This window comes from Bactrocera tryoni, chromosome 4, assembly GCF_016617805.1.
Source record: "Bactrocera tryoni isolate S06 chromosome 4, CSIRO_BtryS06_freeze2, whole genome shotgun sequence".
Lineage (NCBI taxonomy): Eukaryota > Metazoa > Arthropoda > Insecta > Diptera > Tephritidae > Bactrocera > Bactrocera tryoni.
In genome coordinates this window covers 6874044-6889460 of record NC_052502.1, presented here as the reverse complement: position 1 = coordinate 6889460, position 15417 = coordinate 6874044, and the positions used below count along the sequence as shown (strand labels likewise).

Genomic DNA, 15417 nt, shown 5'->3' with positions numbered 1-15417 from the left:
CTTAAGTTACTATGGATGAAGTACCGCTAACCTAAACTTACCTCTGAAGGGTTAAGCGCAGAGAGTCGCATATCAAGTAATGGATCAATGCTTCACTTTCGAACTTTTTTTTTTCACTTGCCATCTTTACCCGACTTAGGAAGTTCAGTTACTATGAACCCAAACTTACCTCTGAAGGGTTAAGCGAAGAGAGACGCTTATCAATACATTTAAAGATAGGGCGATTGTTTATTATTTATACTTAATGCTTTCTTTATTTGCACTCAGTACGAGTGGCGTACAAGCAGTGACAGCGTGATTCGTGCTGACCGATTGATTAAGCCATAAAAAACGATCAGAAATCGAACTCATTTACACATATACATAGTAGTAGTAGAAATGCGGTCGCTCGAAGTTATCGCTTGGGCTGGCCTTAGCATTGGTGCTGCTGTGGGTGGCATTACAATTTGGTTGGCATACCGCAAGGGAAACAGCAGACGTCGGCAACTACCCAGCGCTGACGAATGGCAACATTTGGGTACACTTAAAATAATAAATTTTTACCCCATCAAAGGGGGTGCGCCCATAAGACTGGAGCAAGTGGAATGCTCGGAGTTGGGTGTGCAGTCCAGCGGCCTTTGGGAGCGTTGCTTGGTGGCGTACGATGAGTGTGGCGCAGTGGTATTTGCTGGCTCCTATCCACTCATGTTCAGTGTACATCCCAATATTGTGAGTGAAAAGGTATTGCGTTTGGAAGCGCCGAATATGCCATCTATAATTGTGGACCTGAATGAGTTACTGAGGCAACCATATGAAGTTTTGGAAAAACGAAAAAACGGCAATGTCAAGCGTTTGGTAGAATGTCGGGCCGAACATCATGAATGGCTCTCACGCGCTGTGCTTCAGCGTGAGCATGGTTTGCGGCTATACGTGAAATTAAAACCGTATCCGGGAGAGAAGCTGGTGAGTTGGAATAGTTAACAAATCGAAGTACTATATATCTTTACCTTTTCCAAATACTTTTAGGATATTGCTCCGGTTATGGTAATGCACGAACGTTCTGTGTATGATCTGAATGAACGACTGAGCGGAAAAACGAAACCAGTGGACTGTCAACAGTTCCGCGCCAATATGGTAGTCGATAGCAATGCGAATATACCACCGTACAACGAAGATAACTGGCTTTGGTTAAGGATCGGTGCAGGTATTGAAAGCTCGGTAGTTATGCGCTACAACTCGGACTGCTTGCGTTGTATTTTGGTAAATGTGAATGTGGAGAATTATACGAGAAACCCAGATTTTGAGCCACTAAGAATGCTAAAGAAGTAAGTAACTGTTTCCAGAAATTTGGAGCTTAACCATATGAGATTTTTATGGTCTTTTGCAGATATCGACTGCGTCAAAGTCCCAAAGAGCCGTCTATGGGTGTTTATTTTGATGTTTATAAATGTGGAGCCCTGAAGATTGGGGAACAAATCTACGTCAATTAAGCGTAAAAAGTGTGCTTTTGTAATGGAGAGTAGTAAAAGCTTTCAAGAAAGCTCTTTGCTTTATAATTTCGCAACAAGTCGGCTAATTCACTCTTTTTAAGTAATTTGAAGTTTATACTATATAAAAAGTATATAGAAACACATTGTATATACATATATTTACTCTCAGTAAAAAGTCTTTCCAAATATTACATTGTCTTAAGTAAAATACCTCACTTATCCTCTACATATACTACTGCGTTCTTCTTGACACTTCCGGCAGAGCGCAACCCCAAGTGTATGCCAATGGCTGGGGTTGCGTAACCTTTGAACAAGCGATACCTGGAAATACAAAAACCATGAGCATTAAAATTCGACCCAGAATACACGCCAAACTCACTTCTTGAGCGTATTCAACGGTTCGCCATCGGGATCACGTATTGCCGTATTCACGTTTATATTCGGGAAGATACAGCGGGTGCACGGTGCTACCACACGAAAGATGACCTCATCGCCGATCTTCACCCATTGCCAATGATCCTCGGCGTAAGGCTTGTCAGTGTCCATTTTCAGTTGGAAACTACCACGGAACTGCAACGGATCCACTGGCCGCGGTATGCGAGTATTAAGCTCCTTAATCGATGCCAAATTCATCAGCATATAGCTGGTAGCATCGTTGAAGGTGCCCTTTTATATACAATCGGATAAATTTAATTGCAAAAACAATACTTTAATTGCTACTTACACGATCGTCTTTCAAAATTAATGGCTGACGCACCATGCGCGAGTTGATGGCCTTCACAGGCTTCTCAAGCGGATAGTGCACCAGACGCATGCCACTCTCCTTATCGAGCAGATATTTGGACAGCCACTTGTCATATTTCTCACCGACCGAACGCACCTGCACCGGTGTGCTCCACACCATTGTTTTCAGTTGCTCACCATCGGCTTTTAAAGCGCTCAAATCCAACTCGATTGTCTCCATGCCAGGTGCGCTTAATATCAGGCGGTGTGGCGCCAACAACTTTGTGGCAATCAATACCATGCGTGGATAAACGCGTGCGGTGATCATTTCATTCGAGTCATTGATGACCATTAGCGTACGATCGCGGCAGCCCAGATATTTCAAGCCCAATACATCACAATCGATCGCCGTACTGTCCTCCAATTTGAGTGGTGCGCATGATTTTATGGGAAATATGTTGATTTGTTCCAAAGTGCCAACGCGACGCCATTTCTCGGGCACTGTATTGCGTTTCTTCCACTGCAGGTAGTACCAGCAAGTCAGCCCAGTGGCAAGCGTGACCCCAATACCGATGGCAAGTTTGCTAGTCGCGCTTGATGTGCCTGTGTGTGATTGTTGGTATAAATTGCGCTCTAAAGGTGTGAAACAGAGGTGCACTTACTTGACATCGCGATTAGTAGCTTGTTGTTTATATTGCGGTTTGATAAGATTTACTCGTTCCGTATTTAAAATGTAAGATAAGTAAGATACACTACCGTGATCGCGGCCACTTACAAACTGTCGTCTATCGAGTTTTGACTTAATGGAAAAACTGAATTAAGCAAAGAGCAGTTTTCACGAGAGCAGTGGAAGCGGATAAGTTATAGAATATGTGAGGTGCGTAGCAAAGTGCGACTGCGATTGTTTGTATGGTGGCTCACAACCTCTCCCACTACATTGTGTTTATAGAGAGAAACTAATTTTCTGCAATAAATACTGTTAGACAATAAAGCGCAGCAAATACCGGTCTGATCAGCAATAAAAGAAATAAGAGAATGAGTAGAGAGAAACTAGAAACATATTGCTAGCGTCTCATTGAGACTATCTTGTGCGAAGAGGCACTTCAAATAAATATATGTATGTTTATTTATATTAGTGATCATTCAATATTTTTACCCTGAACAGGGTATATTAAGTTTGTCACAAAGTTTGTAACACCCAGAAAGAAGCGTCGGAGACCCTATAAAGTATATATATACATACATATATAAATGATAAGTATGTTGATCTGAGTCGATTTAGCCATGTCCGTCTGCCTGTATATATACGAACTAGTCTCTCAGTTTTTAAGATATCGTTTTGAAATTTTGTAAACGTCATTTTCTCTTCAAGAAGCTGCTCATTTGTTGGAACTACCGATATCGGACCACTATAGCATATAGCTGTCATACAAACTGAACGATCGGAATCAAATGCTTGCATGGGAAACTTCCTCATTTGACAAGATATGTTCACGAAATTTGGTATAGATTATTTTCCAAAGCAACAAAGTAATCTCTGAAGAAATTGTTCAGATCGGTTAACTATAGCACATAGCTGCCATACAAACTGAATGATCGGAATCAAATGCTTGCATGGGAAACTTCCTCATTTGAGGATATATCTTCACGAAATTTGGTAAGAGTTATTGTTGATAGAAATAATGTAATATGGGAAGAAATTGTTCAGATCGGCTCACTATAGCATATAGCTGCCATACAAACCGAACGATCGGAATCAAGGGCTTGTATGGAAAACTTTCGCATTTGACGTGGTATCTTCACGAAATTTGACATGGATTACTGCTTAAGATAATAACATAATTTCCGAAAAAATTGTTCAGATCGGATTACTATAGCACATAACTTTCATACAAACTGGACATATAGTTACTAAAAGAAATGCACCTGTTAAGGGTATATTAGCTTCGCTGCAGCCGAAGTTAAGGTTGTTTTTGTTTTTATTTGTTATCAGTTCGAGCACGCTTTAATTAGCGATTTTGTATAAATTGTGAGTCAAGCTCTTAAAATGTATAGCAAAGGCGTAGGAGTCGAATTAATGTTAATGCAAAATCTGTGTTTCATTTCCGTTTTGACCGGTAGGCCATTCCGAACATCCGAATTTATTTCCGACACGAAAAAGGGACCTGTTGCTGTTGTACCGGCAGAGTTTTGCCGAGTTGATAGTCCTTGGTCCGTTCCGGTTCCGCAGGCCCGACTATCGTGGGAACGAGAAAAAGGGACCTCATAAGAGTCGGTCTGGTTTTGCTTTAAACCTGTATTACTTCATTTGTGGGATAAGAAACATCTTGTAGAGCTTTAAGTAGCTTGTGTGGCTTTGGATCATCATATTGTGTAGAAAGGCCGGTAGACACAAGAAAACCAATTTTACTGCATTCTGTTAGTTTCATAACGGTCTCGAAGCAAATAATTGTTTCACTGGTGTGGGGGAAGTTATCCTCGGGTTTAGACCTAATAATTCTTAGTCACTTCATTTTATGCATGTTTTTAATTTTATTTAAGCAATTTTAGTAACTAACTATAAAAGAACTTATTTGTTCCAAAGATTTGATAAGCAATCACTTTAGCTTTTTTGATTAAAATTAATCAGTTCTTCACCATAAGTGGCACAAACTTATGCTGTTGATAAATTTTTTGCTGAAAGATCTCAGACAACAATTTTAATACAATAAAATCCCGCGCATACTCCGCCTACATGTCTTCTATATAGATGACATCACCTGCTTTCACTATACCAGTCTGGCGTAAGCCCATTTGTATGCCCAAAGACGGACCAGTTTGATGAGGCCACAGTCGGTATCTGTAAGAAGAAATTGGCAATGTTCACACAAAACTATATTGTAACACAACGAATCTAATCTGAAGAGCGCAAACAGAGTACTCACTTGTTTAGCGTTTTCAGCGGTTCGCCGTCTTGGTCACGCTCGCCGGTGAAAATATTTGTGGTGGGAAAAATACAGCGAGTACACGGTGCGAGCACGCGAAAGATAGTATTTTCACCAATTCTCACCCACTTCCAATTATCCTCTGCGTACGCCACTTCTTCGTCCATTCTCAACTGAAAGCTACCGCGGAATTGCAACGGATGCGCCGGATGTGGTATGCGTGTGTTTAGGTCTTTCACCGAGGCCAAATTGATGAGCATATAACTGGTGGCGTTGTTAAAGGTGCCCGTGTCATCGCAAGTCACCAGCGGTTGACGTATCATGCGCATATTGATGGCACGCACCGGCTTGCGGTACGGATAATACGCCAAACGCATGCCACTTTCTTGTCCGAGTAGGAAATGCGAGAACCACTTGTCGTAGCGCTCACCGCAGAGTAAAGCTTTGATTTTGGCGCCAAAAATCGAAGTGTACACACCGCGACCCTGTGACTGCTCCAACAAGTGCGAGTAGTCCAACTCAAGGTTTTCCATATCGGGTGCGGTGAACACTACACGCGTTGGCGATAACATTTTGGGATGCACTAAAACCAATTTGGGATATTGGCGACCGGAGATCATTTGATTTTGATCACCGACCAGCATTAATGAACGATCGTGTGCGGCATTGAAGCGCAGACCCAACAGATCACAGGTCACTTCATCTTCGGGTTTCAATTCGAGTGGGCCTGCGGATTTCAGCGGATAGATGTTCATTCGATCCACCACGCCTATACGTCGCCATTTGCTAGGCGGACTGTGCCGGCGCCAAGTGCTGTAGATCCAGTAGGCGGCCGCTGCGAATATCACGAAGAAGGCCGCATTGACGCTGTGGATTATGGCGGTGGTTGTGGTTATGGTACACAGGAAGAGCAGTTGGTCTTCTTACGAAAGTATAACAAGTAATGGACTTAGTTTTATATGATTTTTATCGCACTCACTTGTCATTGTTTATTTATGCTGACCGAAATTTTATTCCAACACTTTCTCTGTTTTTAGCTAAAACTATTTCAACTCTTTGATAAACAAACAATAATAACAACAATGTTTGTGATAAAAAATAATCTTATTGTGTTACTTTGACAATGTCTGAAGCATTGAGCAACTGAAGCCGGTATGCGTAAAATTTCGGGGAAACGCCATTTATAACATTGTGGACACGGCGTAATCGGAAATCTACATATACATATATATCTTCGTTATTGTTTTGGCTGTGGCCAGTATCAGACTTCTAAATGGGTTGTTAGTGTGCGTAGCGAAGACGGGCGAATTCGAGAAGTCGGTGGTCTTATCGCCATTGGTCGTTTTTCATTCTAAGTAAATACGCTATACGAGTATATACGAATTTGGTAGTTTCGAACATCTTGTTGACAGGTTGATAACATTTGTAGTAAATCTAATGTGTTAGATAAATTCACTTGCATGTTTCTCTCGCTAAATAATAAACCATAAATAGCTCAATATATAAAAATGTTATTAATAAGATATTGTGCGAAAGTTTAATTTTTAAAGACTATTCTTTCTGAGATTTAATTTTCTGATTTAGATCAGGCGCGAATCCAGAGTAAAATTTTGGTAGAGGTATGTATATAATTTTGTACTTGCAACCTAAAGTCTTTTTTTTCGCGGATGTCACTTATGATGGAAATAATGTATAACTTTTAACTTTTGGGGGGAACCGTAGTTCTCGTCAAATGAAAATGCTTTATTCCGATCGTTCTGTTTGTATGATAGCTATATGTTATAGTTATCTAATTAGAATCGTTTGTATGGAGATTGTATTATTGCCTTAAGCAGTAACCAAATTTCGTGAAGATATCTCGTCAAAAAAAGGATTTCCATACAAGAAATTGATTCCACAAGTTCACTTTGTAGGACAGCTATGTACGATATCGGCGGTTCCGACAAATGAACAGCTTCTTGGAAAGAAAAGGAGCAAAAATTTTCAGATCGATACCTAAAACACTGAGGGACCAGTTTGCAGACAGGCAGCCTGTCAGAGAAGAAAAATTTTGGAGAAAGATGTGGCCAGTTATTTTTACCTATTAAGGTTATACTTGTATGTATATTTTGATGCAAAATGGGTATCTCTACCCAATACGGTGTCAAAAAGTTGACATAATGCCACTTCTTACTGAATCTGTACTCGTTTATTAGAGTTATAGAAACCCTGTAGCCCACGGTATCAGCAACTTTTTCTTGATCTTTATAAAATTATAAGCCATTAAGACTTCTTGATGAAAACCTTGCTTACAGTAATCGAAGCTGTAGTCAAATAATCTTTTCCTCTATTGTACTTCGTAGAAGCCACATTGTGCTAAGCATAATTTTGGTGAGAGAGATCACAAGGCACCGTGGTGTAGTATGTTACATTAGTAATCACCAATTTGTAATAAGATGGGCAGATTTTCTTCGAATAGCGGTCTCATATAATATCCGACCATAGTTATTTAAATAAAAGAAAAGCTGCGAGTGAAATTCATCGTCCATTGGTTTTTTCGAGTAGGTTTAAGATTTTAAAACCCTTAACTAGGCGGATAATTTATACCTTAAGATATATTTTACAAATAGGACGGAAAAGCTTGGACAGGCAATGGAGCAAACGAAAATATTTTTCCGGCGTTCTGATGTGTAAGAAACCCTGAGTGTTCCCTTGCCCGCAATAATTCATAAAATTTTGTTTTCTTTCTCATTATTTACTAAAATATTTTGAAGTAAATGCCGACATTAATGAATCTCGGAATTGTACCTCTAACTTACTAGTATATTTTGGGTAGTTTGAAAGAGTCTTCTTCTTCCTTAATGGCGTAGACACCGCTTACGCGATTATAGCCAAGTTAACAACAGTGCGACAATCGTTTTTTCTTTTAGCGATTTGGTGGCAATTCGAGATACCAAGTGCAACCAGGTCCTTCTCCACCTGATCTCTCCAACGGAGTGGAGGTCTTCTTCATCATCTGCTTCCTCGGCGGGTACTGGGTCGAATACTTCCAGAGCTAGAGTGTTTTCATCCATACGGACGACATGACGTAGCCAGCGCTCGTACAAATGTGTTATTTGCCGTTGCCAAAGTGCAAAGGACAATAAATCTTTCGCAGAACCTTTCTCTCGAAAACTCGTAACGTCATTGTCCTTGTCTCTGCACCATATAGCAGCACGGGAATAGTGAGTGACTTATAGAATTTGGTCTTTGAACGTCGAGAGAGAACTTTACTTCTCAATTGCCTACTCAGTCCAAAGTAGCACCTGTTGGCAAGAGTTATTCTGCGTTGCATTTCGAAGCTGGCGTCGTTGTTGGTGTTAATGCTGGTTCCAAGATAGACGAACGACTGACTGTTAACAGAGACGTAAGAGCCAAATTGCACAGCTCGAAGAGGTCCTTCCCGACCCTGACGGAGCTTTTAGAATTGCCAAACGTCAGTTTACATAGCTGTATTAGTTTTGAGGGGATACCAAATTCAGACAAAGCGGCATCAAGGTAGCTCCTAAAGATAGCCTTAAAATCGACGAAGAGGTGGTGTGTGTCGATTCGTTTTTCACGGTCTTTTCGAAAACTTGACGCATAGTCAATATCTGGTCAGTTGTTGATTTTCAAGCCTAAAGCCACACTGATAAGGCTCAATTAGTATGTTGACAAAGCCCCCATTTCTTTCACACAGTACGTTCGATAGAACCTTATATGCGATGTTGAGGAGGCTTATCCTACGATAGTTAGCGCAGATTGTGGGGTCTCCCTTTTTGTGCATTGGGCACACTTAAATTCCAATCGTTGGGCATACTCTCATCCGACCATGTTCTACAAAGAAGCTGATGCGCGCATGTTTGAATAGCTCGGCCGGCAATACATCGACCCCGCGGCTTTGTTGTTCTTTACAGGAGTAATTGTTATTCGAATTTTCCCATGGTCGGGCAGTGGAATGTCTGCTCCATCGTCATTGATTGGGGAATCGGGATCGACATCTCTTAGTGTAATGCTTGCACTGCCATTCAGCAGGCTGGAGACGTGTTCCCTCCATAATTTTAGTATGCTCACCTGAGGCGGTTCTATGAGAGTATGCTCCGGTCATGAAACCTTCTGTTAGTCGCCGAATCTTTTCGTAGAATTTTCGAACGTCACCCTTGACGGTTTTCATACTCACACATTTTGGTCTTTCTCATTTTTTGGACGCAAACGCGTCTCTCTTCCCTCTTCAACTCTCGGGTTGGAAGAGTAGTTTATAGAAAACGTTATATGCACTGTATTGTTAAAAGCACATATTAATATAATATAATCTTTGGTTGTCCAAGAATATAGACTGCCTTACTTTTCTCTTCGCTTGACTCGCGCTCAAATAAAAACTCTTGATAAATTCATTGAACTAAGCTAAATTTGGCGAGACTTATTTATACATATATACGGATATGGATGGCCAATAAAATGGATATAATAATAAAACAAATTTGACGGAATTGTTTAAATGAAGATTTATTGGGAGAAACACATCGATTGAAAAAGAAAACTTCAAAGAAGAGCATTAAACAGCGGAAATATTGCCAGCGCTGCGGATATGGCGAAACTTATAGCGGGGCCTAAACAAACGCGCTCACTTACCAGCAGGAATTGACGCTGCAGACATTTGAAAAAGAAAGCAGACGCGCAAAAAATTGACTGTCTGCTTGGTTGCCCGCGCGGAGGAGGTAGCTCAAAAACTTTCGTTAAATGATGCATTTAATGCCACAAAAAATGGCCGAATACTTCGAATTTCGTTGAAAAGGAAATTTGTATTACAAAAATGGAATTTACAGCGAAGAAAAAACCAAAAAAAGTGCAGAGTTGCCGTATTTTAATGAAAATAGAAAGGGGCGAGTGAAAAACGCAAACACTGGACAGCAAATATGAAAATATGTGGGATGCAAACAATAAACTTACGCTTCCGGCCGGCAAACTTCGACGCACACACACACACACGCGCGCGCAGACAAAAGCTTGTGCAAGCAAAATGACAACAAACAGAGAGCTGCATCGACGCTCGTCTGCTGCATTTCCGTGAAATGAATTGATGAGCAACGCTGCGCCGGATATGGCCGCACAATGCAGCACGACGCTGGCGGATAGGGCAGGGCGATGCTGAAAGGAGCCAGAGAATTAACTGAAACTGCAACTGCAACTGCTGAGAGGCGACAGTGTGTGTCCGGCGCATGTGGGTGCGGGTGTTTGTGTCTGTGTTGAAGTGTGTTGGCTGACAGTTGGTTATTTCGATGTGTGGGCGCAGCGCTGCTGGTCACGTAATCAAGCGGACATTGTGTACCTACAAATATTTTGCACACACATACACACGCATGCACGCACATGCTGCCCCGCCCACATGTTTGCGTGCTTTTCTATTTGTATATTCATCAGTCGTTTACTCGCCGTGTTTCCCTTTTGCCACAGGCCCTTGGCCGCCTGCGATGTGGCAGCGAAGCAATTTCATGCTATTTCCGTTTCATATTAAAGCGACATTAAAATTTACTTGCGTGAGCCAAAGAGCAACAAAAACAACAAGCATAAGTATGTGAAAAATATGCTGATGGCAGCAATGCATCGATTGCGGTTGCAATGCGAAACGGAAATGCGACGGCCCGGCCGGATAAGTGTACATAACGGCACAGAGTTGATGAGCAACTGGCTGCTGCCTGCCTGTTGGCTGTTGGTTGTTGGCGATCAGACGAAGACAAGCCGGCACCTACACACATCTGTGTGCTGCCGAGTATATGTTGGTGAATAGTCATCATGGTTTGCACGTATTGATGTCACCGATAACAGTATTCTATCAGCGGCAACATGGATGGCTGCTGTTGATGACATTGTCGATTATGTTCGTGTTAGAGTTGACAATGTAGTTTTAGTTGATGTTTTAGCCAACATTGTTGTCGCTGTTGTTGTTCTTGTTGTTGTTGTCGTAGTTGCCACTGGCATATTTGCTCTTTTGTTGCACGTCAGCACGTCAGCCGGCTTGGCCACCATTGCAAAGTGACAAGTGCAATGGACAAACTGCTGCCGGCAGCGCTCGTTTTCGGACCGTCATGTCGTATGAGTAATTTTCATTGCTCAACCCCGCGCCAAGTGCGGCTGCATTGACGGTTGTAATTTTGTCAGTTGCATTTCGCATATTTGCAGGCATGAGGTGCAGGCAGCACAAAGGCTGCAGTGTTGTAAAGGCGGTGGAGCGGTGAGGCGGTTAGGTTTAATTAAAAACGTTCTTAGAATGTTGACGCAGTCAAAATTCAATCATCAGACTGATTACTCGCAATGTTTTTTGCGGTCGAGAGAGGGGTGGCGCTTCGTTAGCTCTTTGTGTACACACTAAGTCCCAGTGCCATTATTTGATGTCAAAGCTAAATTTTGAACTGAACTTTTTATGGGAACACAAACATTTTTGAAAATACAGTTTTTTATAGAAAAAACTTGTTAAGTAATAATAAATGTGGAGTATTTAACTGTTTAATAGCCTGAACTTGCCTTTTGAAAACTCTAATAAACTTTGGTCAAAGTATTTTCTCGTAAATTTTTAATCCTTTTACCTCAACGAATATAGCCAATTTAGAGCTGTGTTTGAAAAGCCTTAAAATATGCTTTTTACTAAGTGATTGTGACGACAATTATAGAAATCTTGAAATATAGTGAAGCGGAGAGATTTTGAAAGGAGAAAGTGGAGTCATAGTGATTGTTGTTAATCAGAAAATTTCACATTTTTGCTGAAAACATCATTTTAAATATTTTTAGAAAGTTTACCAAAAATAAAATCTGTTATTTTGTGTAAGAATTGTCTGCCACCTAACTTAAAAAATTAATTTCCGCATCGTGACCTAAAATGCAAAACAACTTATCATCAAAAAAATTGGAATTGAATTTTTTATTGCTTACGATTCACTACGTCATATTACATATATGTAGCATAAAGTTTTCAGCTTCCGCTCTCGGGTATAACCAATATATAACCTATATATAGCCACTATATAACCAATAAATAACCACTTTATAACCGAAACTCAAATTTAGTTTTAGTATGACTGGTTTCTATTACATCGTTTTTCCTTCGCTTCCCAACTTATGAAAAGTGATGTTACGACATTTTGAATTTTAGGTGACGATATTTTCTTTATAAAACTTTCCCTTCAACCTTTGAACACTTCAGCAACCGTTGAGTGAACAGTTAGTTTAGCTCTTCAATTTAATAGCGTTACTTCAACAACCGCAGAGAATTATTATTTTTTATTCATTTTTATACTTTTATGCATTCGCTTGTTGCTGAAATGCGGTTAACCGCAAAGTAGCCGAAAATGCATTAAAGCAACCGCAGCATTTCCATTTATTTTATCATGCACATACACTTATATGTACATATGTATGTATATGTAAGTATATATTGCATAATTTGTATATGATATAAAATGGTTGCTTGTGAGTATTTGAGCATGCATAACATTACATATTTATTTATAGTACGATGAATGTGGTTGCTGGGAAAAAGCACAATACGACATCTTTTCTATAATCACAAAAGTCGTGTTGGTCCACAGCAAATTTTTTACAACTGTATATAGAAGAATTGACTGATCCATCTGATCAAACTAAATCAAGAAACCATTTTGCTTAGATTGGTATTTTTTATGTTCTTGTGAAGTTTTGTCTCTATGTTCTGCCATGGAAAAAAATTAAATAACGAGTTTGCTTGAAATTTTGTGTTTTGGAGAGTCTACTTTATGCCGAAGACAAGTATTTGAGCACAAAATATTCAGTGAAGATCGTGAAGTCATCGAAAAAGTTAAAAAAAGTGCTTGAAAATCGCCATGTTGGCATCAGGGAGAGATCAGAGAATCTTAGCATCTTTTTTGGATCGACTCAACACATTTTGATTAATATTTTGGGTATGAAGTGTATCAATGCTAGATTCCTACTAAAAAAACTGAATCGCTTGCAAAAATGACCTCGAATAAAGGTCGCAATAGAGAGGCTTTTAACAAATGTGTGGAAAATTGGAATTAGCGTGTTATTCCAAGAATTTGTTTTGATAGTTGCATTAAAATATTACAATATTATATTTTTACATATATTTTTTTAGTCAGACAGGATCCAATTTGATCAGATTACCCTACAGATTAGATTAGAATAGATTGGATTGAAAAACGAGGATTGCATCGCGATCTTGGGTCTATTGTGCACTTTTTCTAAATCATAAAAATGCTAACGAAGCGATGTGATCCCTTTTAGGAAACTTGGATTTCTTCAAGTGCATGCACCGACTTATGCCAAAGACTTCTGCCTGAAAAATGCTCGGGGAACTTCCCATAGATATGGAAAGTTTGATGCGTGGTCCTGCGACTCCTGCACTAGTTCTCTCCGACGTTTTCGAGTCGTCAGTGTACCACTTGATTGTGCTATCCCAAAGTAGTAGCTCGACAGTGGAATCATTCCATTCAAACTTACTGCTAAAGGTAAGCTTGAACTTCTTTCTGAAGTTTACCCTTTTGGTATTGCTGTCCCTTAGGAGAAAAGCCAGTGGTGTTACACCACTTAACTTTTTCAAGATTACTTTACCACCACTCTGCCACATCCTTCTGCCGTCATTTGAAGGCTATCTGACCGATTACTAGGTGAAGTGGTGTGAGCTCAAACATGACTTATATTGCTGCCGTCGGATAAGTACGCATTGTACCAGACATGCAGATGCATGCAAGTCGTTGTAACTTCGATAGTTGGATCCCTATCGAAGTCTGCAAAGCCTTTGAGGCCCAAGGTGGTGGACCTTGTAAGTGATTATCGGTATCATGATCCTGGTGTAACCTAACGATCTTTGGCTTGCAGCCTCAGGATTTACAAGCTAGTCGATTGCACACCATTAGTGCCTTAGTCGCTTTGACCATGGTCAGGTAAACATGCAGCTTCGACCCCAGAGTGGAATCTAGCGTGAGACCAAGATACTCGACCAAGTTGGTCATCTCCACCTGTCCTATATCAAGAAAATATCTAATTTCTAACATATATCCTAATGAACGGGTTATTTCACTGATTGTATCTTAAGGGTAAAGTAGTTAATAATTTTGTCAATTCTCTTCTAGAAAATTAAGTGCTGGAAGTTTTGAGATCTTCCGTTAGATGACGACTCCTAATTCCATACCACTAAATAGAGAAATAATAAGCCTTAACTGTTGTCAAGAGTTTGAGAGAAATATGTATAGAATAACGGTGAATATTGCATGAAGTGAAATTGCTAGAAATCTAACGAATGTCGAAATTTGTGAAATCAAACCGCAAATGTCACTTTCGTCCCAGGTAAGTACAATGTGTATAACAAATTATTATTATTTTTTCCATTTTCATATATGGTACATTCTCATGTCATCAAGCTGCAGAGTTTTTCTCAGCAAAGTCAATGAAATCGTTTTCATTCCTTCGCACGTGCGCCCGCGACAAAGCGAATTAATGGAAGTCTAGTTATTGAAAAGCCAAGCCATCAATCACAATTATTAAATCGTCACTCATCGCTCGGCTGTGCAGACAGCGATTTGCAGATGCATTTAAATTTCAATTGAAAATGTAAGTACATATTTGCACAGCACAAGGATGAGGGGAAGGCCGAGCGTGAGCAAAGATTGGAAAGGTGAAATAGCGCTGCAGCAACGAAGCTGTGTGCGAGGCAGAAGGAATTATCGGTGTGAGTATTTATTGAATTAAAATTTCAGCGGTTTGATTTTGGAATCAATGCTGCCATAAGTTATGGCTAACGGTACAAAGGAATTGAGTCGCAACTACACAAAGGCAGGTAAGGGAGTTTATATACATATATATTTGATAGAAATGGATATTGTGAGTTGAGAGCCAACAAGTGGTGTGAGAACCGAATTTGAATATCCTTTTGCAAACTGAGCGCTTCAAGTTAATGCCGCGTAAGCTGAAGGAAGAAACAAGCAATCAAATGAAATCGAAATACGTATTATACACCTATATATAGATATGTATATGTGTGTGTGTACATACCTCAATTCAAAGGTGATGGAAATTGAGCTTGTTTTGAAATGTGTGACAAGGACTCCACAGAAGCGTCTGAGTGAAATGAAGCGAGCAGAGTGGCGACCGAGCGACTGAGTGACTGAGCGACTGAATTACAGCAGCAACATATTGGTTGGCTGCTTGCTGACGCAGTCAATGTCATTTAAGCTTATCGCCACTCATCTACATAGCTCAAGTACACGAGTGGATTACGAAAAAAAACTAAAAACAAAAAAAAGAAAGCAAAAATA

The 15417-nt window shown here is 40.2% G+C and overlaps 3 protein-coding genes across 4 annotated transcripts; 1 reads left to right on the top strand and 2 right to left on the bottom strand.

Annotated features, from left to right (window-relative positions):
- Nucleotides 1–278: 278 nt before the first annotated feature.
- Nucleotides 279–1697, top strand: LOC120775425 (mitochondrial amidoxime reducing component 2-like). The gene is made up of 3 exons (XM_040105608.1): nucleotides 279–942; nucleotides 1006–1304; nucleotides 1367–1697. The coding sequence occupies exons 1-3, from the start codon at nucleotides 379–381 to the stop codon at nucleotides 1467–1469; spliced, it is 966 nt and encodes a 321-aa protein (XP_039961542.1). The 5' UTR covers nucleotides 279–378; the 3' UTR covers nucleotides 1470–1697.
- LOC120775424 (mitochondrial amidoxime-reducing component 1-like) lies at nucleotides 1592–3106 on the bottom strand. The gene is made up of 4 exons (XM_040105606.1): nucleotides 2855–3106; nucleotides 2194–2795; nucleotides 1849–2135; nucleotides 1592–1790 (listed from the first exon to the last, which is right to left on the bottom strand). Exons 1-4 carry the CDS (start codon nucleotides 2859–2861, stop codon nucleotides 1682–1684), a joined length of 1005 nt encoding a protein of 334 aa, XP_039961540.1. The 5' UTR covers nucleotides 2862–3106; the 3' UTR covers nucleotides 1592–1681.
- Nucleotides 3107–4861: 1755 nt separating this feature from the next.
- Nucleotides 4862–6238, bottom strand: LOC120775688 (mitochondrial amidoxime-reducing component 1-like). 2 transcript variants are annotated; one of them, XM_040105987.1, is made up of 3 exons: nucleotides 6096–6238; nucleotides 5117–6038; nucleotides 4862–5031 (listed from the first exon to the last, which is right to left on the bottom strand). In XM_040105987.1, the coding sequence occupies exons 1-3, from the start codon at nucleotides 6100–6102 to the stop codon at nucleotides 4923–4925; spliced, it is 1038 nt and encodes a 345-aa protein (XP_039961921.1). In that variant the 5' UTR covers nucleotides 6103–6238; the 3' UTR covers nucleotides 4862–4922. The 2 variants fall into 2 exon arrangements, with proteins under 2 accessions (XP_039961921.1, XP_039961922.1); XM_040105988.1 differs by having other exon boundaries at nucleotides 5117–6035; nucleotides 6096–6156.
- Nucleotides 6239–15417: the final 9179 nt, after the last annotated feature.

Excerpts from the sequence above, each read along its gene's own strand:
- LOC120775425 (XM_040105608.1), top strand. The coding sequence starts at position 379 with ATGCGGTCGCTCGAAGTTATCGCTTGGGCTGGCCTTAGCATTGGTGCT. Across the intron at positions 943-1,005 it reads CGTATCCGGGAGAGAAGCTG|GATATTGCTCCGGTTATGGT; the intron begins GTGAGTTGGAAT and ends AAATACTTTTAG. Across the intron at positions 1,305-1,366 it reads CCACTAAGAATGCTAAAGAA|ATATCGACTGCGTCAAAGTC; the intron begins GTAAGTAACTGT and ends GGTCTTTTGCAG.
- LOC120775688 (XM_040105987.1), bottom strand. Across the intron at positions 5,032-5,116 it reads CCGCTGAAAACGCTAAACAA|ATACCGACTGTGGCCTCATC; the intron begins GTGAGTACTCTG and ends TTCTTCTTACAG.
- LOC120775424 (XM_040105606.1), bottom strand. Across the intron at positions 2,136-2,193 it reads TAATTTTGAAAGACGATCGT|GGCACCTTCAACGATGCTAC; the intron begins GTAAGTAGCAAT and ends TGTATATAAAAG. Across the intron at positions 1,791-1,848 it reads CCGTTGAATACGCTCAAGAA|GTATCGCTTGTTCAAAGGTT; the intron begins GTGAGTTTGGCG and ends TTGTATTTCCAG.